The 24,925-nt window shown below is 41.5% G+C and overlaps 1 protein-coding gene across 3 annotated transcripts; it reads right to left on the bottom strand.

Moving 5' to 3' along the window:
• Positions 1–7,967: 7,967 nt before the first annotated feature.
• HTR1A (5-hydroxytryptamine receptor 1A) lies at positions 7,968–22,821 on the bottom strand. 3 transcript variants are annotated; one of them, XR_004283977.1, is made up of 2 exons: positions 20,059–22,821; positions 7,968–8,948 (listed from the first exon to the last, which is right to left on the bottom strand). XR_004283977.1 is itself a non-coding variant. In XM_032336148.1 (2 exons), exon 2 carries the CDS (start codon positions 22,061–22,063, stop codon positions 20,795–20,797), a length of 1,269 nt encoding a protein of 422 aa, XP_032192039.1. In that variant the 5' UTR covers positions 22,064–22,065; positions 22,209–22,821; the 3' UTR covers positions 18,103–20,794. The 3 variants fall into 3 exon arrangements, 1 of the variants encoding a protein (XP_032192039.1); XR_004283978.1 differs by lacking the exon at positions 7,968–8,948 and adding an exon at positions 17,402–17,477; XM_032336148.1 differs by lacking the exon at positions 7,968–8,948 and having other exon boundaries at positions 18,103–22,065; positions 22,209–22,821.
• Between the last annotated feature and the right edge of the window lie 2,104 nt (positions 22,822–24,925).

Raw genomic sequence — 24,925 nt, 5'->3', positions numbered from 1 at the left:
CAGGGACCCGCTTCTAAAGTGGCTTTTAAAATACCAGAAAGGAAATAACGCCAAGTGAGTTAGGCCATGTAGCCAGAATGGAGTACAGCATCTTCAGCCTCAGCAGCCAAGTTTATAGACTGATACATAACCTTGACCATAAAAACTGGGGGTCAAGTTGAGGACAGATCTCAAAGAATCTGTAGCTAAATCTGTGGCCCAGATAACCAAAGCATGGTATATGGAATGAGGGACAATTAAAGGGGAGTACATCACTATTTAGCTCAGGAACACAAAACATATGTTGAAGTGTCCTTTCACAGCAAGGTCTTCACAGGCAGCCATAATGGATTAATGGGCCACATCAGTAACTCAGAACCTAAATGATGTAGCCACTCAGGCAAATTCCACTGTGGATTTAATTCCTTCTCATCTCTTTTAGGAAAGACCATCCTTTCTCTTTAAGCTTCATCTCCCACTTTCTCCAGGCTGGTTTCCCATTATCTCTTTTTCTGGAGTCTTTCTGGTCTCCCCTCTTCGGTGTATTAATTACTGCTGACTCCCCGTAAGTGGTCTTACAGCCACAGTCATGGCACTATGCCATGCCACCTGTGTCTAGTACAGGCCAGTAGCTTAGTCACTGCTTCCCGTCACCAGCTTCCTCACTTAATTCTGCTTGCTTGAAATAAACTTACTAATATGCCATTTATATCTCATTGCCCCACTGTTCAAGAAGCCACAATAATTTCCTTACATCTATTCCACTGTGAATTACAGATTCATAATGGAATTTATAAATTCTTCTTAGCTTATCCTAAATCTAATCTTATAACTTTATTCTTTTTAATATGCCAACAAAATCTAATTATACCTACTGCTTTACTTCTCCCCCATAAGTCATTAATCTCTGCATCCAAGCAGTTCCTTCTCTTATCTGCTGAAGCCAATCCTCCAGCCCTAAAGGTCAAGCTCATCTCACTTCATGCAAAAGACACAAGGAGCCAACTCCCTGGATCCCTTTAAATTCTCTCTATACTAAGCTTCTCATGCAAACTGTATCCCCTATACCACTTACATTGGGTTATTTTTCATTTCATTCCACTTAATTGTTTGCTGTGTGTAATCTTGTCTCTACGGCTAACATATTATGGAAATAAATTTTTAATGGATTATAGCTACATATAAAATGCATCCCACATGACAAAACATATTTGCTTCAGCATCTCAAAAGTTATAACAAACGCAGTATGAATTTTCTGTAGAAATAAAGTATTCTGAGCATTGATTAAATTTTTCATTTTTATATCAGTTTTATTTTTATATCATGCAAGGTATGAAAATTCATGACAGAAAAAAATGCTAAATAATCTTTAATCCTACCACAGAAAGATAAACATTATTAATATGTAGATATATATTCAAGACTTTTTCTTATTCATATGCCCAAGTATTTTTTTTTAAGTTTTTTTTTTTTTTTATTTGACAGAGAGAGATCACAAGTAGGCAGAGAGGCAGGCAGAGAGAGAGAGAGGAGGAAGCAGGCTCCCCGCTGAGCAGAGAGCCCGACACGGGACTCGATCCCAGGACCCCGAGACCATGACCTGAGCCGAAGGCAGCGGCCCAACCCACTGAGCCACCCAGGCGCCCAAGTATTTTTTAATATACAGATATTTTGTAACTTGCTTTTCTCAAAACACAGTACATGTATGCTTATACATCATTTTGAGTTATTACATAGTATTCTATTATATGGATTACCATAATGAATTCACCCAAACCCCAATTACTGAGATCTCAGCTCTAACCATCATCTCTTTGGACAGGTCTTCCCTGACACAATAAAATACAGCTCCCTGTCCCCACTGCTAGGGTCGCTCACAAGAACCCTCTTATTACAATACTCTGTTTTGTTTTTTAGAGCCCTTTATAAGTATTTAAGTGTCTTGTTTAAAAAATAAAGGATAGATACAAGGATCTTGTTTATTTATTCATTAACTTGTGAACTGTGTCTTCCCACACTAGATCCCATTAGAGCAAATATTGTGTCAATACCGTGATCTCCAGTGCCTAAAAGTGTGGGACACATTATATGAACTCAATAAATATTTCTAAACAAAGTGAGTAAAAAGGATGGATTGATGGATGGTTGGATGGATGGACAGATGGACACATGGTTGGCTGATGGATGAAATAGCTCGCTGACTGGCTGAATTAATTATATTCTAGGCACGCAGATATTTCCCTCAGATTTGGTACTATTTCTACCACTTCTTTCAGTAATTCCTCAAAATATCTAGCTTGCTAATGGAAGATTTAGCTCATTAGCCTCACTGATAAAATTTTTGTGAGTATTTTTTCTTTTTTCTCTTTTTTATTAGTATTAGGAATTTAGGAAAGATGAGAATTAAATGTGGGAACTCAGCTAATTATCAGAAACTAGAAAATGCTCATACAACTTTATAAAGTTTTCCATTTTCCATTTAAACATATTAGATTGGAGGCGTGAGGGAAACAACCAACTACTTGTAACATTAAATTTATTAGGGTGTATAGGGCAGCAAGGACAGGTGTATTTCAACAAAATCATCATCTGTCATGACACAGAACAGGGTCTAATCTTGTAACTCCTAAAAAAAAAATGACATGGTCTAATCATATAACTCCTATTAACAAAATAATTCCGTATAAAAATGAAATAACTTGTTTCACTTAAGTGAGTCCACATCTCTAAACAGCTTTTAAAGACACAATTACCACACAGGTAGGACAGTAGGAGATCGAAATTGTATTTGTCCAAAAACACACCAACTTATCTTCCCACTCTTTGTTGAGATCTCCTGTTTGTTCTTGGGTTATTCCATGGATTGGTCATCATCCTCATTGAACATCTCCAAGAATGTGGTTTGTCATTCACAAACTTGGATTTGAAACATCCTTTACCTTCTGTAAGTTGATTTCTGCGCTGCGGTTACACATGTCTCTCCCGACACACGCAGTGCCTGTTCTGCCCATGACAGGGTTTTGTTCAGGTTTCCAGAGACAGTGTTAACCTTGTCATCTCTGATAGTCCTTTTTAACTCTTGCAAGATCTAAAACGATGTCTTTGTATGATATAGCTATCTGAAATATGGATCAATTTGTTTCTAGCCCATTTATACTTTCTATTTTTGCTGAGTTCTAACTTGTTCCCTCAAACAATACCTTTTCAAGGGCATCCTCTGAAAGCCACTCATGAATTAGGGGCAGTGCCAATCATTCTTATAGTTCTGTATGACTTCTTCATCCACTGCTGTGCTGGTTTCCAGAATAAGCCAGCGGAGGATAAGTGGAGACCAAGAGTAAAGTTGTATTGGCCTTTTCTCACTCTCACCCACAGGGTAGAAGCTATGCCACATATGATACACTCTGCTCTAAAGCCCCAGACCCATAAAGTTGTCATCATGAACCACACACGGCATCTTAACATCTGAGGAGGTTTCTGGGTGCCATCAGTTTTTTCTCTGACCTCTTGTATTCCTGGGTATCTGTATTTTAGAATTGCCCATTGGGTTTTCTCAGTTTACTTTCATAATAGTAATTTCTCAGGCTTTCCTCAAGACCCAATAATCAGAATCTCCAGGGGGAGTGCAGTCATTCATATATGGGTATCCCCCACTTTGGCATCAGACCACTTCACTTTTATTTAAGACCTACATTAGGACCTGGTCTCACCAACCAGAAGAAATCTGAAGCGGATTTTCACTTTTACACACACACACACACACACACACACACATACACACACGAAGAATGCAGAGTGGAAATTTCCTTCAGCCTGTTTTGCAGTGAGCCCTTCCAGAGGCAGAGTGCACCTCAACAGAGGGGTTGAGCCCCCAATCTCCTTTCCCAAGGAACTCCCCTCAGTATCTCAGGATCCAGCTGCCGTAGCTTGGAACTGTGTCTGTGTGCTTCCGTGCTTTGTCTCAATTTTTGTGTGTGTGCCTCTGTCAGCAAGGTATATCCGAAGTTCTCAGAAAAGCCTGAGAGGTTATTTTGGGGGTCCCAGAATGCTCAAAAAATTTTCCATATAAATTAATGATAATTGCATCTTCACTTTATGCCATTTTGTCTTAGAAAACTTTTCATAGGAATGCTGTACTTTCAGATAGCTGGGGAAAACCTGTATTTAGAAGCTTCCCTGGTAATTCAAATTAGCGAGGCTTTAAAACAACTGTTAGAAGGTAAGTACTTAAAAACAAACCCTTCTATCTTCAACACATTCCTTGAGCAGATAACTTGAGAAGTTTTGATCACAACTTACTTTCTAGCCATTCAATTAAATCAATAGCTTGGAAATACTGGTGTGGGGTCATTTCACCCCTTGATTTTCCTCACCCCCTGACCTTTCTCTAGGCATTTTGCCCACCTCCCACTAAGCTGGAAATTGTTCTCCTATACATTTGGACATTGACAGCCCTCATCATTGAAGACTTTCCTCTCTGCTGCTAGGTCACCTTCATCTCCCCATGGATACTCACTCTAGAATTCACTACAGTCCATAGCCAAACTAACAAATGTTTCACTGCAGAAAACTTATGAAGACGCTGTGCCTCTTTGGTGTATCCGCAGTGTTATATACCTAGCAGAAACTTCGTACATGTACTTAGAACAAATCCTACTCCAATCTGTAGACCCTAAATTTTAGAAAAACTTTAACTGACAAATGAGGGATTTGATAATGCAGGATGGATGGCTTTGTTATTTTTCTCTGTACATCCACTTTCAAAGATCTGTACGAACTGTTGGAAAACATTTCAATAAACCCTATTCTAGATGGTCAGCATTTATACACAGTTTAGAGGACAGCTTTACTTAATTTGAAATGAATTACCTCAAGTACTAAAACAGAAGGTATTATTTTATAATACTAGCAGTTTCCAAGCTTAAAGGTATTAGTTTCTGACCAAAATAACCTGGTAGGAGCAAATCTATGATGAAAATGACAGTGGATTTCTCCTCCAGGTTAAATATTCTGAAAAACACAGACACTAGGATCCAAGGTTATTACCAGTTACCAGGCAGCAATGTTAGTTCCATTTCTCATTTAATCCTACACTTTGAGTGATGGCATTCTGTGATAAACGCATTTATTATTCAATAGCAAAAAGAGGATGGAGGTCTTCCAGAGGAATAACACGGAAAGCCATATTGCTTGAGTTTTCTCAGTTTCGGCATGGCTACATTAGGAGAATTTACAGGATCACTTTCAGATTTATTTCCCTTGAACTATGACGAATGCTAAATATAAACTTAGACTTAAAACAATTGAATTCTAGGTCAATACAAATATTTTTAATTAAAAATGATGATCCGAGATTATTCAGTGTTTAATAATAGAATGAATGGCAACCTTATTCCTCTTGGGTTTTTCATATACTGAGATTTTTCATATTACTGAGGAGACGGGAAAAGCAAAGTAAAGACAGAATAGGCCTTTTTGTGCACTAGCACTGCTAGCCTGTTTTTCTCCGGGGAACATGAAGCTCCACCTCTGAATTCCACTCCTACCATTAGATTGGTAGATATATTTCTGTATCAGAGGCGTCAACATTCTGTGGACAGGGAATTGGAATCACTAATCAGTCATGTAAACGTAAGATAATCACTTAAATTCCCTGTGTCTGTTTTGCAACTAGGCATATTTATTTGTAAACTCTTCCATTTCTACATGCCAGGGATGGAATAAGATTTATATGACATTCTAAGTGTAAAAGCTCATAGAAAAGTTAATCAGCATTATAAAAACAAGCTAGAGCTTATGACATTTTTGATCTGGGTCTCTTCTGTCCTCTTTTTTGGCCATAAAGTTTCCTTAAATTTTTTTTCTTCCCAACACAGGAAAAGGTGATCATATACCCATTCATCTAGATCAAGGTTTCTCAATCTGGACACTAAGGATATCTGAAGTCATATTTAGTTGTGGGGCTATACTGTGCTTTGCAGGATGTTTAATACCTTCTCTGGTACTTACCCACTAGAAGCCAATTGTACCCCCCAGTGGCAATAATGAAGGATCTCTCCAGACATTGCCAAATGTCACAGGGAGGGGGGAAACAAATGACCCCCAGCTGAGAACCACTGACTTAGATTCAATTTTTAACATGTGGGCATAAAAATTATTTTGTTAAAAGTACACCCTACGTTAATAAGATATGCTTAAGTATGCCAAATAATAAGTTACATGTGTATATATGTAAATGTTCATAAAAAAAGATCTGTGATAATGGTGTCAAACCCATGATTAGCACACTAGATGTTCTTAAAATATGATTAAGAAGGTAAGAGGCATGTTAAAACAAGCATCATGAAAAGTCACACAACAAAAAAATACCAAGGTAAGAGCACAATATTATAAATGCATATTTGAATATGATCAGATGTCATATCATCAAAGCTTAAATGCAAAATAAGAAACAGATAATTAGGTCAATTTAAAGTTAATCTTCTTCCTAAATTGCTAAAGCAAAAATTGTAATGTCATCAGATGACACCAGTCAAGTGTGTGTGTTTGAGATGATCAAGCCTTAATTATTAAACAATGAAGAATGAGAACAGGGACACCTGGGTGGCTCAGTGGGTTAAAGCCTCTGCCCTCGGCTCAGGTCATGATCCCAGGGTCCTAGGATCGAGCCCCACATTGGGCTCTCTACTCAGCGGGGATCCTGCTTTTCCCTGTCTCTCTCTGACTGCCTCTCTGCCTACTTGTGATCTCTGTCTATCAAATAAATAAATAAAATATTTAAAAAAAAAAAAAAAGGAATGAGAACAACAGCCCAGACTCTCAACATTTTCTGAATTTCATAGTTGGTTCTTAAAGTCCCTATCATTTGATGACACTCTGTCAGAGCTGAAATGTAACAAAAGAAAAAAGTATCATTTCCTCACATTTTATGGGTTTTATTACTATTGTTTTGGCAGCTCAAGGATACCAGCCATCTGGTTTCTCTGGAGAGGCTTAAGAGTGGTAACTGTGTGGTCCACTGTGAAAACCATCCTGAACTGAAAGCAATGAAAAGCTCCCTGACCCCACTAGAGCCAAAGATTAGGGAGAAAGGGAGAGAGAAGGTGAGAGAGAGAAAGAGAATTCAAGGTCAGGCAAAGGCAAAGCAAAGACAAAAAGCGAAGAAAACAGATGCCTCATTTTCTGGTATTTTACCAGTTAATAAGTTCATTCATAAATCTTAATTATCTTATTCCTTTAAAATAAAAGCTCTATTTTATGAATCATAATAGTTTGTAAATGTCCTCTTCTCCCTCACACATTTGAAAAAGTCATTAGAAACAGCTGGATAAGTCGGACTTCTACTTAACTGTCTTCTGTTTCATACAATTTAAAAAAACAGGAGTATGAAATCTAATATTAGATATAATTTTTCTCCTTATTCTCTACCTGCAAAACAATGAACAACCCAATCACATGTTTTGCCTTGAGTAAAAGTCCAGTAACATTTGTTAAGTAGGTACTATAGAAAAGAGTTTTTCTGGGTGCCTGGGTGGCTCAGTGGGTTAAGTCTCTGCCTTCGGCTCAGGTCATGATCTCAGGGTCCTGGGATCGAGCCCTGCATCAGGCTTTCTGCTCAGTGGGGAACCTGCTTCCTCCTCTCTCTACCTGCCTCTCTGCCTACTTGTGATCTCTGTCAAATAAATAAGTAAAATCTTTAAAAAAAAAAAAAAGAGTTGTTCTAAATATCTCCAGATATTATCCTGTTTAATCTCAGCATGAGGTTAGGAGAAATTGGTTATATTTTGAGAAGTACACTTGAATATGGGGAATCTTTTGCCATAAGATGTTAATTTAATAGTGGTACTCAAGACTGAATAAAAGGAGAAGTGAGTAAAAAGATGGAATATAAGGTAATATAGGAAGCTGGAACAATCATGCAATCATGAATTAAAGGCATGAACTAAAACCTAAAACTGGAATGTGGGAAATTAAAAAAAAAAATAGGAAGAGCATATATGAGAGACCTAGAGGTAGAGCAATAGGGTTTGGCAACCAGGGAGAGTTGGGAAAGAACCACAAAATAAGCTAGGAGTTAGCCATTCGCATGGATCTGGTTTAGTACAAAGCCAGACGTCTAGTATCAGCAGATAACTCAAAACCTGAGCTGCTTGACAGTTTAAGAATACCTGTTCTAAAATCGCTAGTATAATTTTAGCTGTATTAACTATTCTAGACCTTATGTACCTTGACAACATCATTGCCCTCACTCCTATCACTTGTTATCTTACTTCTTGAATAAAAAAATTATCAGGCATAAATTCTCTCCTATTTGTCAAAGCTTCAATAGTGAAGGATTCTACATATTCTTAGAGGCAATGGTGAAGTGGAGGAAATCAGAGCAACCGCCAGCCCTCGAAGGGACCCTTATGTTTGATTTCCCATTCTCTTGATTTCAAACCATGCCAAAGGTGGTGATGGAGGAAGCCAGGCCAGAAGGGACCAAAAAAGAGGTCATATCTAGACTAGTGTAAAGACAGCTCAAACTCCAAGGCTACTCTCAGCAGGTACCACTTACAGCCTCCAATTCCATGCAATTTCATTTGGCTCCCAGGTAGCAGATTCTCCAGCACAAGTGTGCTTTCATTTTAACTGTTGACCTGCGTCATCAACTGACCTGTGGCATCAATATGACCTGTGGCACATAACTCTCAAATGAAATCACTGACAGGTTGATCCTCATACAATAGCTTCCTTTCTTCCCAAAGCTGGATTCTCTCTACCTCTTCATATGTCTCCCTTCATCTCCTGTCTCACAGAAAGTCTCCACCTCAGAGCTCAATCCTTCAACCTCTTGCCTTCTTTAAGACTTGGCTCCTTCAGTGACCCCCTCATTCACAAGAATCTTCAGTTCTTCCTGCCTTCAATCTTTCTTCTTTGTTGCTTCCATTTGCGCAGTCTCTAGAGACATACTTGGGGCTCCTTTTCTCTGAAAGAAAAAGATATGTTTATGTCTCTCATGAAAGCACAGCACAGCCTATTATGTTAGCTAGCATTCCTCATGCAGTGCCTGCACCACCTCTCTGTGTCCCCACACCTCTTACCCCAGAGCTGCTTTCTTTCCTTTTAAGACTAAAATTAGGACATCTGGGTGGCTCAGTCAGGTAAGCATCTGCCTTCAGCTCAGGTCATGATCCCAGGGTCCTAGGATCGAGCCACACGTTGGGCTCCCTGCTCAGCGGGGAGTCTGTTTCTCCCTCTGCCTCCCCGCCCCCCCACCCGTGGGCTCTGTCTTCTCTATCCCTTTCTCAAATAATGAACAAAGCCTTTAAAAAAAAAAAAGACTAAAATTGAATTCTGGACATTTATCAAAGGCCTGTTTCTGCTCTCCCAAAGTAGCACCTTCTGTTCTTCAATTCCCTATTTCTAGTCTATTCCAATCTTCCCCCATCTCCCAATGTGGGTTCCTCTCCAACACCATTTTTCACACTCAGCCCATCTCCCAGGCCTCTCAGCACTTTCTTTGCAGCTCTGTGTTATTAATCATTACTGTTTCAGTCCTTCCTCCATTATACTCATCTAAGCTATTCTACTGCAATAGCCATCTAAATATGCTACAGAATTCTTTTTTTTTTTAAGATTTTTATTTATTTATTTGACAGACAGATCACAAGTAGGCAGAGAGGCAGGTAGAGAGAGAGGGGAAAACAGGTTCCCCACTGAGCAGAGAGCCCAATGCGGGGCTCGATCCCAGGACCCTGGGATCATGACCCGAGCTGAAGGCAGAGGCTTTAACCCACTGAGTCACCCAGGTGCCCCTGCTAGAGAATTCTTAAATAATCTCATGTAGTAATATAGGAAAGTTCCTTGGCCATTTGTCCTCTTATTGTTATCTACTTACATGTATGAACACACAAGCTTGGAAGACTGTCATTGGAAAAGCATGGTACAGATAATTTCATTTCCCTTGGGACAAATTATACATGTAATACCCATGGTAATACACCAAATCACAAGGTATTCATTCTATAGTCCTCATTTCAATTGTCCAAATGAAAAAGGAAAGTCATCATTGTATCTCATGATTCCAGTCAACTTAGTCAACTTTCTGTCTGCTTCTGGTCTGGCTTGTTCCTCCACAACCTTTAGCATAATCCAAAACTGAAAGAACGGGAAATAAAATTTGCAAGTCAGAAACTTCCTTAGGGAGACATGTAGTGCAGATTTTGAGAGCCTAATGGGGAAAGCATAATGAAAGAAAAGGAGACCTCAAAGAAAGCAAAAGCCATTGAAAATCAATTGTGTCTATTTATAATTTTCCCAAAGACCCAAAGATGTGGCTCAGGGGCATTGTTGTGAACGCACTCTATAAAACTAAAGCCAGAGCAAAACTAAGTCTCTGAACTAAGGCATCAGTGATGGGCACAAGGCTTCCTCCTGGCTGCCCAGTATTGTTCAGAATATACAAGGAAGATGTGACATCTTGGCCTATGTTCATCTCTTCCCAGCAGGTTCATGACCTTGACCAAAATGAAGAACAGCTGGTAGTCACTTCATTTATCTAATGCAGCCTCACTGATGGGATAGTTTATATTTTATTTTGATATATTGATCAGAACATACTAACTTCTGCACAAACAACCTAAAAATAACCTTAGTTTAATTAAATTAAACTCAGCTTTCATTTATGTTAGTATCACAGTCAAAACCTGGTTGGTGGGGAGGGGGATGGGGAAGACTGATCTACCTAGAGAATTAGAGATCCAGCTCTTTACAAATGTCACCTCATACTCCTCTCTGACCAGGGAGTCCTCTTCATTTACCTACCAAATGAGAAAAGAAGATCATTCGGGAGCTCTTTACAGTCAAACCCTCAAAGTGGTGATATCATTCTGAACATATTACATTAGCCTGACCCACCCTGATAGTCACACCCTACAAGAAGAAAGACTGGAAAATGTAGTTTAGCTATGTACTAAGGAAGAAAAGGTTTTAAATATTGACGATGACCACAAATGTGCTCTGATACATTATTAAACCATAATAAGATGTTTTTACAACCAAAAGAAAGCATGAACACTAATGTTAACATCATCAATGATTATCTGGTTGTTTCTAGAATTGTGGTGACCCACTCAGATCCTTTACAGTAACTAAAATTCATTAGGATGTTTCTTACACCTCCATGCATGGTCAATCCCTCCTAAACCTTAAACAACATGTGCATGTTCATAAATAGGACATCATTACACATTTGCAATGTGGTATCAAAACTGGACAGAGCTATAACAGAAACTGAAAACTACAGACTGATATCCCATATAAATATAGATATAAAACCCTCAAAAATACTAGCAAATCCATTCCAGCAACATATAAAAAGAATTATAGATCATGACTAAGTGAGATTTAGTCCAAGAATCTAAGGTTGGTTTCACACCTGAAAACAAATTAGTGTAATACACCATATCAATGGAATAAAGCAAAAAAATGCACATAATCATCTTAATTGATCAAGAAAAAGCATCTGATAAAATCCAACACACCTTCATGATAAAAACACTAAACAAAGTAGGAAAATAAGGAAATTTCCTCAACCTGATAAAGCACAACTATAAAAAACCCAGAGTGAACAACATAGAAAACCGTGAAAGCCTGAGTGCTTTCCCAACATGACCATCTTCTGGTAAGATTCTAGCATCCGGCATATAGAAAAAACTTCCACAACTCAATAACAACAAGACCATCTGAGTTTAAAAGTGAGAAAAGAACTTGAATAGCTATTTCTCTAGATAGGATATGCAAATAGTCAACAAGCACATGAAAAGATGCTCAATATCAATGGTTATTAGAGAAAGGCAAACAAAAACCACAAAGAGAGAGCACCACCGACAAACTAAGACGGCTACCATCAAAACACAGATACTAACAAGTCCTGGCAAGGAGACATTGAAAGGGACCCCTTTACATAGTTGGTAGGAATGCAGAAAAGCAGTAAGTTGCAGCCACTTTGGAAAACATTTTTTAAGTTCCTTAAAATCTTAAACATATGGCTGGCACATGACTCAGCAATTCTACTCCTTCCTTTATACCCAAGATTATGAAAACATTCCCACGCAGGAATTTGTACACAAATGTTCACAACAGCATTATCCATAATAGCCAAAAAGTGCAAACAACCCAAATGTTCATTAATAGATGCATTAATAAAATGTAGTAAAGCTATAAAATTAAATATTATTTGGCTATATAAATATACCTAATACATCTATATATAAATATGCATATATTTTATATATATAAATATACCTAAAATATATATAATATATATATTTTATATATGTAAATGTACCTAAAATATCTAAATATACCTAACACAACATGGATAACCTTTAAAACATTATTCTAAGTAAAATAAGCCCTTTACAAAAGACTATATATTATATGAAATGTCCTTAATGGGCAAAGTCAGAGACAGAAAGTAGATTAGTAGTTGCCTGGGGTTCTGGGTTTAGTGGGAAATACGGAGCACCTGTTAACAGATTCATGCTTACTTGGGGGAATAATAAAAATACTCTAAAATGGGGGCACCTGAGTGGCTCAGTGGGTTAAAGCCTCTGCCTTTGGCTCAGGTCATGATCCCAGGGCCCTGGGATTGAGCCCCACATCCAGCTCTCTGCTCAGCAGGGAGCCTGCTTTCTTGCCTCTCTGCCTACTTGTGATCTCTATCTGCCAAGTAAATAAATAAAATCTTTAAAAATAAATTTTTAAAAAAAACCTCTAAAATGGATTGCAGTGATGGCTGCCCAACTCTGTGAATGCACTAAACCCCTTGGTGGGTTTAGTGGGTTAATGAAAAGAATGTGAATTATAGCTCAATAGACCTGTTTTCAAAATAAAACTAATATACAACATAGCAAGATGTCAGTGGTAGCATAGTAGGATGTTAAATTCAGAGTGACTTGGCTTGCCAAGCTAATTCTTTTGTTTATTTGTTTGTTTGTTTGTTTCCACTATGTACTGTATATGCCAGAGTCTGGGGATTATAGGACTATATGACACTAGTAAGACCCCTTTCAGGGCTTCCCATGACCTCACCCCTAACAGGCTAAATACAAATATTTTCAACCTAAATGAGTCTGCTGTCAAGAACTGAGAAAATTCTAGAATTTGAGCACACAGATCCTTAAATCTTCAATTTCCTAATATTTCCTGTTGGAAATTTACCCTTTATAGATTTCATAGTAAATTGTATCAGATTTAAGATTTATTTCTTCAAGTGTTCATTTTCACCAACCCTCAACCTCTGGTAACTTTTTCAAGACGTCTACTTAAATGTTACTTTATCTGTGGGCCCTTCCTTGAGCATCCTATAAAAAATAGGAACACTAGTGGTGCCAGGGTGGCTCAGTCAGTTAAGTGTCTGCCTTTAGCTCAGGTCATGATCCCAGGTTCCTGGGATAGAGCCCTGCATAGGACTCCTTTCTCAGTAGGGAGCCTGCATCTCCCTCTCCCTCTGCCTGCCGCTCCCCTGCTTGTGCACTCGCTCATTCTCTGTCAAATAAATAAATAAAATTCTTTAAAAAATAGGAACACTCTTCCCTCCATCTCAGGACATGCTATATATCATATACTTTTTTTTCCCATAATGCTGATCACCATCTGATATATCAGTATGTGTGTGTGTGGGGGGGGGGTTGTTAATTTTTTCTTTCCTTCTCTGGAATGTAAACTTCTTAAGGCATGAGACTGTATTGGCTAGCCTTTTCAGCATGACAAATGACCTTCAAATTTTAGTGCCTTAAAATAACAACCATCTATTTTGTTCATAAGTCTGTGCTTTGACAATTTGGTAACAAATGAAGGTGGGAGGCTTCTCTGGAGTTAGCTGTGCTCACTTTTGCATCTGTAGTCAGCATCTGAGTCACTTGAGGTCTGGCTCATCCATGATGGCCCTGGCTAGGATGAATCTTCTGGTGGTCTCCAGCAAGTGAGCCCAGGCTTGTTTACCTGGTGGTTGTGCAGAATTCTGAAGGAGCATGTGGAAAAGTGCAAGGCCTCATACGCTGCATGGTCACATCAATCTGGCATGTTTTATTGGTTAAAGCAAGTCACAAGGCCAGTCTAGCGAGAAAGCCTCCAGACCTTTGTAGGAGAAGCCAAAAGTCACGTTGCAAAAAAAAAAAAAAAAAAAAGTGGACACATGGAGGGCAGTAACTGTGGTTACTACCACAAACACTTCATCTGCTTGGTTCACTGATGTCTTTGAAGCACGTAGAACAGTGTCGGGCCCACAGGTAGTCCTGAAATATTTTTTTTTAAGATTTTATTTATTTATTTGACAGACAGAGATCACAAGTAGGCAGAGAGGCAGACGGGGATGTGGGGGAAGCAGGCTCCCTGCTGAGCAGAGAGCCCGATGCGGGGCTCAATCCCAGGACCCTGCGATCATGACCTGAGCTGAAGGCAGAGGATTTAACCCACTGAGCCACCCAGGCGCCCTGGTAGTCCTGAAATATTAGTTGAACGAATGAATGAATCATCTGCCCACTATTCCTGAACAAGAGGCTGTCCCAGAAACTGTCCCTTCTCCATTGCAAATCCTTACAATGCAACATCTGTTTGCAAGAACCCACATTGTGAATATTTACAACTGGAGTCCTGTCTCTCCTGTTCTGTTCAAGTTACAATCAGCTTCCACTACTGCTTTCTCTCTTACTGGTTCTCATAACGTCACCCTAATTATTCCCAGAAACAGTGAAGCATACTAGATTTCATAAAACGCTTCTCATCCAAGTTTCAAAACACTTCCTCCTCCATCTCCACAGCTATACAACCTGTAAGATAGGTGAATCCTATGGTCTACTTCTTCCCTGTTCCTCCTCCCAGCCAGCCTGTTTCCCCCTCTTTCTTCAAACTTGAATACAAGGGAGACACATCGGAACAACCAATTGCCAGTGTAAGACATCTCCTTGAAATCTGCCCTGCAGAACTTGCCAAAAGCTGGACAATTGTGCAGTGTTACAGACAGGCCTCATAGAAATGACTGGATCATTTACTGAGGTGTCTGGGGACCCAACTCATTCCCCTATCCCTGCCACTGCCACAAAGCACAGTGAGATGGAAAAGAGAAGTAAGTCACTTTATACTCTAACCTCCTGGATCTAGATTTTCTAGGAATATCTGGTTTCAGGATCAAACAGGTCTGCCATGGTTCTTGATAACTGGACTTGAAGAGGAAAGTGGATTGGGACACCTGGGTGGCTCAATCAATTAAGCATCCATTAAGCCTTCAGCATAGGTCATGATCCCAGAGTCCTGGGATAGAGTCCCACATCCAGCTCCTTGCTCAGTAGGAAACCCGCCTCCCCCTCTGCCTGCTGTTTCCCCTGCTTCTGTACTCTCTCTCTCTCTAACAAATAAATAACATCTTCAAAAAAAAAAAAAAAAAAGAGGAAAGTGTATTATTCTGCTCTCCACTGGGTCAACTGGACAGACTCAGTCTTCCGGGCTTCATGTGTCCTTACCATACTGCCCATCATGGTATGTTGGGTTACCCTTCTTGAAAGCCTGCTATAGTACCTTGGATTTGTGGCTCTCCCCAAAATACAGCATGTTCCACAAAAAGAAAATAAAAGTGTATCAACAACCAGGGTATTGATCCAAGCATTGTTCTCTGAGGATCATTCCTCACATACTCTCCCAAATGACAAACTGTTCAAATGCTGTGACATGTATCAATACTTTCCCAGAAGGCCCCTGCCATCTGGGCTGGAAATTCTCTTAGCAGAGAACAAAAGCCTTTTTATATTTACAGATTAAGCTAAAAACAAAACAAAACAAAACAAAAAGAAGACGACCCAGAGGAGATTAATTGTTTTAATCTTTATTTCCCCTTTTCTGTCATTTGCCCCCAACTCCAAGTTTCTTCAGCATCTTCAACTCCCTCCCTCCTCATATCCAGACACCACGTCCGCCAGATCATTCCTTGATGTCTAACTCATCTTCCATTCCTTCTGCTGAACCCCACAGTCAGGCCTTCATTGTTTCACTCACATCATTGAAATCAGCTCCAAACGGAGCACTTCTGTCCTCATTCTTAGTGATCTACACTGACTAAAACTCTAGTTCCAGCTTTTTAACCTGGAATTATAATGATCCCACATATGATCTCTAGAACTCTCTTCTATACCTACCCGTTGCTACACGAATCTTCTACTTTGGCTAAGGTGCTCTAATTGGCATTTCTGAAAGGATTTGTTACCCCAAATTTAAACGGTGTATTGTGTGAAAATCACTTGGCAAAGCCTTAAACATTACATAAGTGTGAATTATTCTGTCTTGGACCTACCCCCAATCAATCTTTTGTCAATAGATATTAATAGTTATTATTAGCTTTTGTCAATAGTTATTAATAGTCATTAATAGTTAATGGTTCTCTCCCTATTCATAAGTGCCCTTACTCTGTCAAAACATTCTTCCTCTAATCTAGTTACCCCAACTGCCGTTTCTCTGACTTTATAGGTTCATCTTTTCTTTCTCTTCCCAGACCTTTCCGATACAACACATAGGAAGCCGTGAACCTGCATGTTTTTCCAAGAGCTCCACCTCCTCAACCAACCCAGGCTACCAGCATTCATCAATGCAGTCAGAAATTTCATCGCATGCCCCCACTTGACAAGAAGAAGGGATCAAGTTGTCTTTGGCATCTCATAAAGTATGTCTGCCTTTTCATACCACCCCCATCCATGTGTCCACAGCTCAGTCCTGGATGCTTTATGCAGCTGTTCCCTACCTAAACTTTCCTACCCACCCCCAGCTCACAGAAATCTTTGTCCCCTGAATTCTTACACAGCCAAACTCTTGTGACTTGTCCTGTGGAATGATACTAATATTCTACCATTAGTATTCCTTCAGCCTTCGTAGCTTGTTCTTATACACCCCAATGGGTTGGAAACTCCTTCAAGGTGACAAAAGTATCTTATATTAATTTGTAGACCCATATTTCAACATCCTTTAATGAAGCCTGACACACAGTGGCTCCTAATTTGTTATCCAGGCTTGTTAGACACACTGGAAGTGAATGACAACTATTTTCCTTCTCAGTTTGAGTGTTGAGAGAAACTTGGGAAGGCCTGCAGAAAACAAAAAGCCATTCTCCCCTTGGAAGAATAGATGCCAGAGCAGAGAACAAGGGCCAAGAAGGGAGATCCCAGAATCTAAAAGACAACTCTTCCAAAGGCATCATTTTACTCAAGGTGAGGGACACATAAATAGAACAGTTTTCAAATGAGAAATTCTAGACAGCTTTTCTTCTCCCCATTCCCCTGTCTTTACTCTTCATTATTGGGAGAACATGAATATACATACTTTGTCTGTACAAGGCTGCCTGCCGCTTCAGAGAGCTCTCTTCTGGGGCCGAAATAGCCCTGACCTCTATGTTCCCTGTGGGGTGTACTGGGCATACCCTGCAGTCATCATTCTGATACCAGAAAGCAGTGGAATTAACAAACACAACCTGGGAAACAAGAGGCATTGCTGATGATTCCAGCCAGGGAAAAGAGAGCATAAAAATTAATTTTAACATAGTAATAGATCTTCCATACAGAACCCCACTACCAACTGAGCCCCAGACAGAAAGGAAAATGCCCCTCCACTTTTAATTGAGTGACAAACACCAAAACAATGACTTGCTTTACCTGAAACCAGGGGAGGCGATTTTCTTCTAGCTACAAGTTGTGGGGACAACCGAGGAGGGGCATCAGACTATCCACTGCTTTAAAAACACAAGATGTGGTTGTGTTTCTTGTTGCTTTCATCAGAGGCTGTATTTCTCTTCTGCATGTCCTCAACCCTGTCCATATTAATTAGAAAGATGTCTAAGTCTTAACCATAGGTGTCAGTCAGGGAAAATTCATGGTTTCATGGCTAAGTGATGAGATGTGACCTTCTCTTTTCAGAGACAGGATTTTTTTTTTTTAAGAAATCATTCATTTAGAATGAGTTTCAGTACTAAAAACTAAATTATTTCCCTAAGTGTCACATCCCTGATCTGTATAACAGAATCTTCCCCTGATGATTGTATTTTTTAACTTTAATTTTTAAATAATACAAATAAAGACAAGTAGACAGTAATTCCGATTAAAATAAAGATGCATGTGTTACTGATATCAGTTTATTGTAGCATTACCATTAATGAAGTCCTTTATTGTCACAGAGAAAAGTGAAGGTCAATTTTGATACATATATATACTTTGTCTTAATACAAAGATTAAAAGAAATAAAAAGCATCAGGGGCTGCTGACTGCTATGCACTTATTCCCCAAATTTCTCTATTGCCTTGGCAATTATACCCCAATTGGATGCTCCTTCCTCATTTTCATGTAATTCCTCCAAAGTAGGAAGAATAAATGTCCAAAAGCCATTCCCATACAGTTCTGTAAGAGACACAAATAAATGGAAGACTCAAGACTTTTAATATAACACTTGCTGGCCAAGGCATAAGTTGGATAAACAAATTTTGAGCTAGAATTATTTTACATATATAATTTATTCTAAAATTAAGGAAGACACACAGAAAAGTGCATTTTTTCCATACAGGTGTACTGAAATTATTGTAAGAAAAAAAAAAGAAAGAAAAAGAAAAAAAGAAAGAAATTGAATTTTCAAATAATAATTTTCAGACTGAAGAAGTCTACCTTAGTCCCTTATTCAGCATTACATATGCATGAACAAACCAGCCACTGACTGTCCAGAGTTCTACTATATCTTAACTGGATATGATGCTTATTCTTAGTTTCAGTTAGAGAAAAAGATATCAAACGGAGGCTTTGTTCTGTTGACAAACAAGAAAATGGCTTCAGTGATAGTGCTGTCTTTTCACCTTCTTAATCCTAAACACAAGTGAAAATTCCATTGGCAACTTTGGCAACACTGTTCTCAAAACAGCGACGCAATCATTCAAAAGGTCCAGTTGAAAGGAGAGAAGAGAAAAATCAATAACTTTGTGCAATTACTGGAAAACACAAACGTTAGTCATCAGAAAATTAGAGGCTACATCTAACTTACACACCTCTTGATTCCAGTCCTGTGGATGGAAATTTACATTCAAAAGGAGCACCAAAATAACTTCCCTTCTGGGGGCAGTAAAGATTCTAACTGGCTTCTCAGCAGAAGTGGCAAGGTTGAAAGAATAACTTTTGTGGGGGAGAAAGCTTGGAGTGCTCCATATATTTAAATGGCAAGAAACTGGTTTGTCTTAGACCTGTGGCTCACATCAGGCCAAGGAGCAAACATAATAACCCTGTACAAGAGTCTCAGGAACTCCTCAGCGAGAGCACCCCTAACTAGTCTTTGGGGCCCTATTATTTAAAGTAACTCCCTGTGAGGTCACATACAAAGCCTATCGGGACCCATCTCATTGGAAGCCTGGAATTCCTATTTGGAAAGCAAAGTCCTGGTAACTATGTGTGCTGGACTTCCTACAGAACAAATCCCGTTTAATGTTAGGACACGCTTAACAGAAATATTCTATCCGAAAGGACAGGGGTATCTAGGAGGAAAGTCTGCATCCTTTGGATGAAACTGCCCTTTCGGGTTCCACGAGTAGCGCCACCTGCAGCCGGGGCCGCGTGCACTGACGTCTCCTCCCTCTTAAACGCCCGACACCACCCTCTTTGGCTTCCCGGGTCCCGCTCGTCCGGCCGGAGCTAGCTCGGGCTTCGGCAACCCCCGTGGTTTATCCGCCCTTCTGCGCGCCCCTCGGCGTAAACGGAGGAATGGCTTTAGTTCGGTAGACTTTCTTGCGCGCGCGCCGGGAGCGCAAGCCACACAGCCGCTGGCTGCGGAGGCGCTGGGCTGGTAGGCGGCCGGGAGGCCTGAGCACGTACGCCTTGTTGGTCCGCACAGCCCGCGGTAGGTAAGTCGCGGCGCCGGAACGTGCAGACGCGCGGGGAGCCTATACAAACCGAAGTCTGTTTTCCCTTTCCACTGATTGTCAGTTTCTTTGGTGAGTGCTGACGCCAAGGCAAGCACGGATAAAAATCATTCCGCACTCCCTCCTCGCTCTCCCCCACTGGCCCAGCTTTGCTTGTACTTACAAGTGCACTCTAAGAGACAGCTTCTGGCCACTTGTTTGGAGTCCCGGAAGACAGAGCAGGGGCTGTGCGCGGAAGAGATACTCTGCAAGTCTACACGGGGGGGCGGGGATTCCCAGGGAAACCACAGTCACTGGGAAAAACAGACCTTCCAGCTTTTCCCGACTAGCAAACCTAGGCATGAAACTGGGGAGGAAAAGTGAGTTTCTAGGGTAGGATGGCGGGGCAGGTTTGGAAATCGGGAATGAAGCAAACTCCTGAACCTTAAATCCAAGTTCTAGCTGTGGGGCGATCATGTGGGAGCGGTTATTGGGCGCGGCGGCTGCGTGTACTGTTTATTTTTCTGTGAAGATTTTTTTTTTTTTTTTTTTTTTTTTTTTTTTTGCCTTGAATGGCTTAGGCTTAAACTTCCGCCGCGAAGATTTGGGGTGCGGAAGAGGGAGGAGGCAAGTGCAGAGTTCAGAACTGATTCTGAAGCCAAAGGCTGAGCCAAGATCGCTTATCACGGAGCGGGGAGTTTCCCACCCCCTCCAGACCTCTCTCTGGGGCTCTTTGCACAAAGCGCACTCCCTCCGAGCAGGGTATTGGGCGACGGAAGTGGAGGGACGAGGTCTGGAAGCGGGGACCCCGAGCAGCGGAGAAAGTCAGAGGAAATTAGCGAGCTATCAGAAGTGTTGATTCCAGAAGACTGGAGGAGGCAGAGAGGATGGGGCGGGCCTACTCGCCGACTACTCCACCATCATCGGCGGCAGAATTTGCACTTGATGATCTTCTTAAACGCGTTTTGGAAGTCTTTGTTGAAGTAGGCGTAAATGACAGGGTTGAGCAGAGAGTTGGAGTAGCCCAGCCAGTTGATTATGGCTCCCAGCAGGGTGGGCATGTGGCAGCTGCTCTCACAGAAGGGCAGGACCAGGGCCACGATGAAAAAGGGCAGCCAGCAGAGGATGAATGTGCCCATGATGATGCCCAACGTCTTCACCGTTTTCCTCTCCCGGGCCAGGGCCATCTTGCGCTTGGCCTCGGCGTTGCGCTCATTCTTCTTCTCGAAGGAGGCGGGGGTGCAAGGGATAGCACCCGCCTCGCTGGGCAGCGGCAGGTGCTCTTTGGAGTTGCCCACCCTGTGCACTTCAATCACCTCCAGGGCGGCGCCATCCTCACCCTGCCTCACCGCGCCGTTGGTGCACAGAGTCCCCACTGCCTTGTTCTCCACACCCTGCCTCCATTCTCTGCTCCCCGGATCGCCGTTCACGCTCTTCTTGGGCTGCGGGGCCGGCGACACCCCAAAGCGGGTGTCCGCTGCCTTCTTCTCCACCTTCTTGACTGTTTTGCGGATGCGGAAGCGCGCAGCTCGGAAGATGCGCCCGTAGAGAACCAGCATGAGCAGCAGCGGGATGTAGAAAGCGCCAAAGGTGGAGTAGATAGTGTAGCCGTGGTCCTTGCTAATTGTGCACGCGTCGGGGTCGGAGCGGTCTTCGGGGGTGCGCCAACCCAGCATGGGCGGGATGGAGATAAGGAAGCCAATAAGCCAAGTGAGCGAGATGAGCGCAGCGGCGCGCCGGGGCGTCCTCTTGTTCACGTAGTCAATGGGGTCCGTGATGGCCCAGTACCTGTCCAGTGCAATGGCGCACAGGTGCAGGATGGACGAGGTGCAACACAGCACGTCGAGGGCGATGAATAGGTCACAGGTGACCTGCCCCAGCGTCCATTTGTTGAGCACCTGGTAGAGCGCAGCCATGGGCAGCACCAGCACCGACACCATGAGGTCGGTGACAGCCAAAGAGCCGATGAGATAGTTGGCCACATTCTGCAGGGAGCGCTCCAGGGCGATGGCGGCCACCACGCACGCATTGCCCAGCACCGCGCAGAAAATGAGCGTGCCCAGTAGCAGTGAGGTGATCACTTGGTAGCTGAAGGTCACGTCGGAGATGCCAGTAGCGTTGCCGCGTGTCCCGAAGGGACCCTCAGACAAGGTGGTGTTGTTGCCCTGTCCCGGGTTGAGCACATCCATGCCTGCGCGCCCGGCGGGGGGGAGGGGGAGGGGAGAAAGTGCTGCGTTAGGATCCCCCTCGCCCCTCCCCCTGGGGTCTTCCACCCCTCTCTCCTGGGGAGTTTCAGGTGGAGGGAATGCAGGGACTCAAGCAAGAAGTTCTTACTGCTTAGGCGAGGGCATCTCCGAGGAGCAGCTTCCAGGCGCTCCCTGGGCTCCCTTGGTCCAGCAGGCTCAGAGACTCCAGCTGGGAAAGGAGTTCGCCAGAAAAGAGCTTCGGGACCTCTGGGCGTTGGAGAGGTGGCTGGAACATCTGTTTCTCACTGTCCATTTTACTTTGCCTCTGCCCAACTGGCTGCCGGAGCCGGAGTCGGAGTCTCCCCACTAGCCAACAGTCTTCAATCTTAGAAGTATCTGGAATAGAGAAGCCTCATCCTCTAAGGTCACTCTGACTCTCCTCTTCCTGCTTCTCTCCCTATCCCTTTTCCACTCTCTCCTCCTGTCTCCTTTCTAGAAAGCCTTCTCCCCACCCCCTTCAGTCTCCCTCTTTCTTCTCACTCCCCTTTCCTTATCCTTCCTTGCGTCGCTCCCACAGCTCTGAGAGTGTCCCTCCCTCCCACGCTAACCCTCCCCTCCTAACACTTCCCCAACCCTGAGTGTCTCTTTCCTCTGGGTCCCCGCCCTCCTCTCCCACTAGATCAGCGTCTTTTCGTTCTAGCCCCTTTTGGTCGGCAGAGATTCAGAATTCGTTTCCACCGGATCTGCCTCCGGTCAGACCAATATTACAACGTATAACTCCGCCTCTCACCCAGCCAAACTCGAGAGGGGAAAAAAATCCTAACTATCCATTGCTTCATATTTCTATCAAATTATTAAGTAGAGTTAGCAGCAACAGAGTGGCAATAGAAAATGAGAAAAGGAGCCACATGGAGTCTGAACGGGAAGGTAGACAGTCCTAGGTTCGTCTGTAAATTATTGTTAATTGATAGGAAGAAGACAAAGTGGGTCTTAGCTTTTTAAAGAAGCCAGCAATTTCATTATCTGACAGTCCAGCCTGACTCCCTTCGGGAGGATGTTGCCTGTGGCTTTATTTATTTATTTATTTTTAAGCCTTGGGTAATTAGGGTGGAAAGGAATTATAAAGGACGTGTCAATGGACAGTAAATAGCTGTGTATAAAAGTAAAGGAAAAAGCTCAATTCCACATGCATTTTATACACATACATATACACATTCCTTTCCATTACCATTACCTTTTTAATATCAATAAATATTGCCACTTTTCATAGCTTTGTGACGAGTAAATGTAGGGAAGGGAATCTTTTGCCTGTATTCTGTAAATAAGGTTGGACATTTTATATGGCTTTTACTTCTTCTTCACCTGAGCCTGCAAACCTCTAAGGGAACTTGGTGGAATCCCTAGTCTCTGGCCCGCAGTTTCTCTTAAGCACCGATATCAGCTTCAGCACTTGGGACAGCTCTAGGCAATAAGGGCTTATATCGCCACCTTCCGGCAAATGCTTTGGAGAGCCACCTAGAAAGCCTTGGCTTGCAGAAATTAAGCAGGTACAGAGGCGATCCCATAACTTCATGGAAGGAAAATAGTTATTAAAAGAAAAGTAACATTGAACTTTGTATTTCTTCTTCTGCTTCACTCAAAAATTTCTTTTTTGCCCTCTTTTCCTCTTAATCTTGTATATCGAGCCTATTCTATTCTCTAGCTCTTTTTGCAAGCCCACAGAAGGGCCATTCAGAGGTTATATCTGGGAATAAGGTATTAATAGACCTAGGCAAACATCTTCACCTGTGTTGGTTTTGTACTGACAAAGGCTGCTCTTCAGAACTCGCACATTTGCACACATTCATTAATGGGGGGGAAACAGTACTGGATTTTGCAAATGGGCATGACAACATAGAAAATAAATAGACTACTATGGGTTGGTTCTAAACTGTTTCTTTTACCAGAAAGGCACATTTAATCCCATTTGAACATAGGTAAAGAATGGGACTCCCAATATACTAGAAAAAAAAAAAAACATGTAACACAACAAAGTTCACTCATAGATGCTGATTACATGACTGAAGTGAAGGAAACGTGCAGAATGCAACCCTACAAGCAGATATGACTAGGCATGACTCTAGTTAACAGGCACAGATTCACCTCGGGTAGCAATAGTCTTGATACTGTGTTCAAATATGAGCTGAATTTTATGTCTTTGAATTCTTCAAGACCAAACAAAAGAGCAATCACCAACGTGTCAGAGAAAATCTAATTGGGCTGATGCATACAGTACAGGGCAATGTGTTTGGGGATGGATTGTTTTACAATGCAGTGCTGGGCACAGTTCCCACTCAATCATTTCAGCATGCCACAATAATGAACCTGACATTTATAATGATTCATGGCATTGAAAAGAAAGAGATAAGTATACATGGAAATACTGGCTACAGACTCTGAAGATGTCTTTTTAAGATTTGTGAAGGTACTGATTCCCCTTTCAAAATAACCTCACAAAAACGGAACTAAATAGCTGTGTTAAAGTACAGTTGTGGGTCCAGAAATTATAGTAGGAAAATAATTAAAATCTGGATTCTCCAAAGATGAAATTTTGGAAACAGAGTTATTAACATAAAAGTAAAAAGAAATTTAAATTTTGAGAATAAATATATACATATCAAACACATTCTTGAATAGGAATCCTGTCTAACTTCGTGCATATAAATACATGTCAGTAAATATGTCTGTCAGCAATATGTATTCATCTATTGGATCCCATATGGTTTAATAACTGACAAATTTATTTTTTCCTTTCAGGAAAGCTAAACTTGTTTAAATCTGGAATTAATTACATTCATGAGGTCTGGCATTTGCTATTCTGCTATA

The sequence above is a fragment of the Mustela erminea genome, chromosome 3 (genome assembly GCF_009829155.1).
Source record: "Mustela erminea isolate mMusErm1 chromosome 3, mMusErm1.Pri, whole genome shotgun sequence".
NCBI classification, from domain to species: Eukaryota; Metazoa; Chordata; class Mammalia; order Carnivora; family Mustelidae; genus Mustela; species Mustela erminea.
The sequence above is the reverse complement of the archived record's forward strand: the minus strand, read 5'-3'. Positions and strand labels throughout refer to the sequence as shown.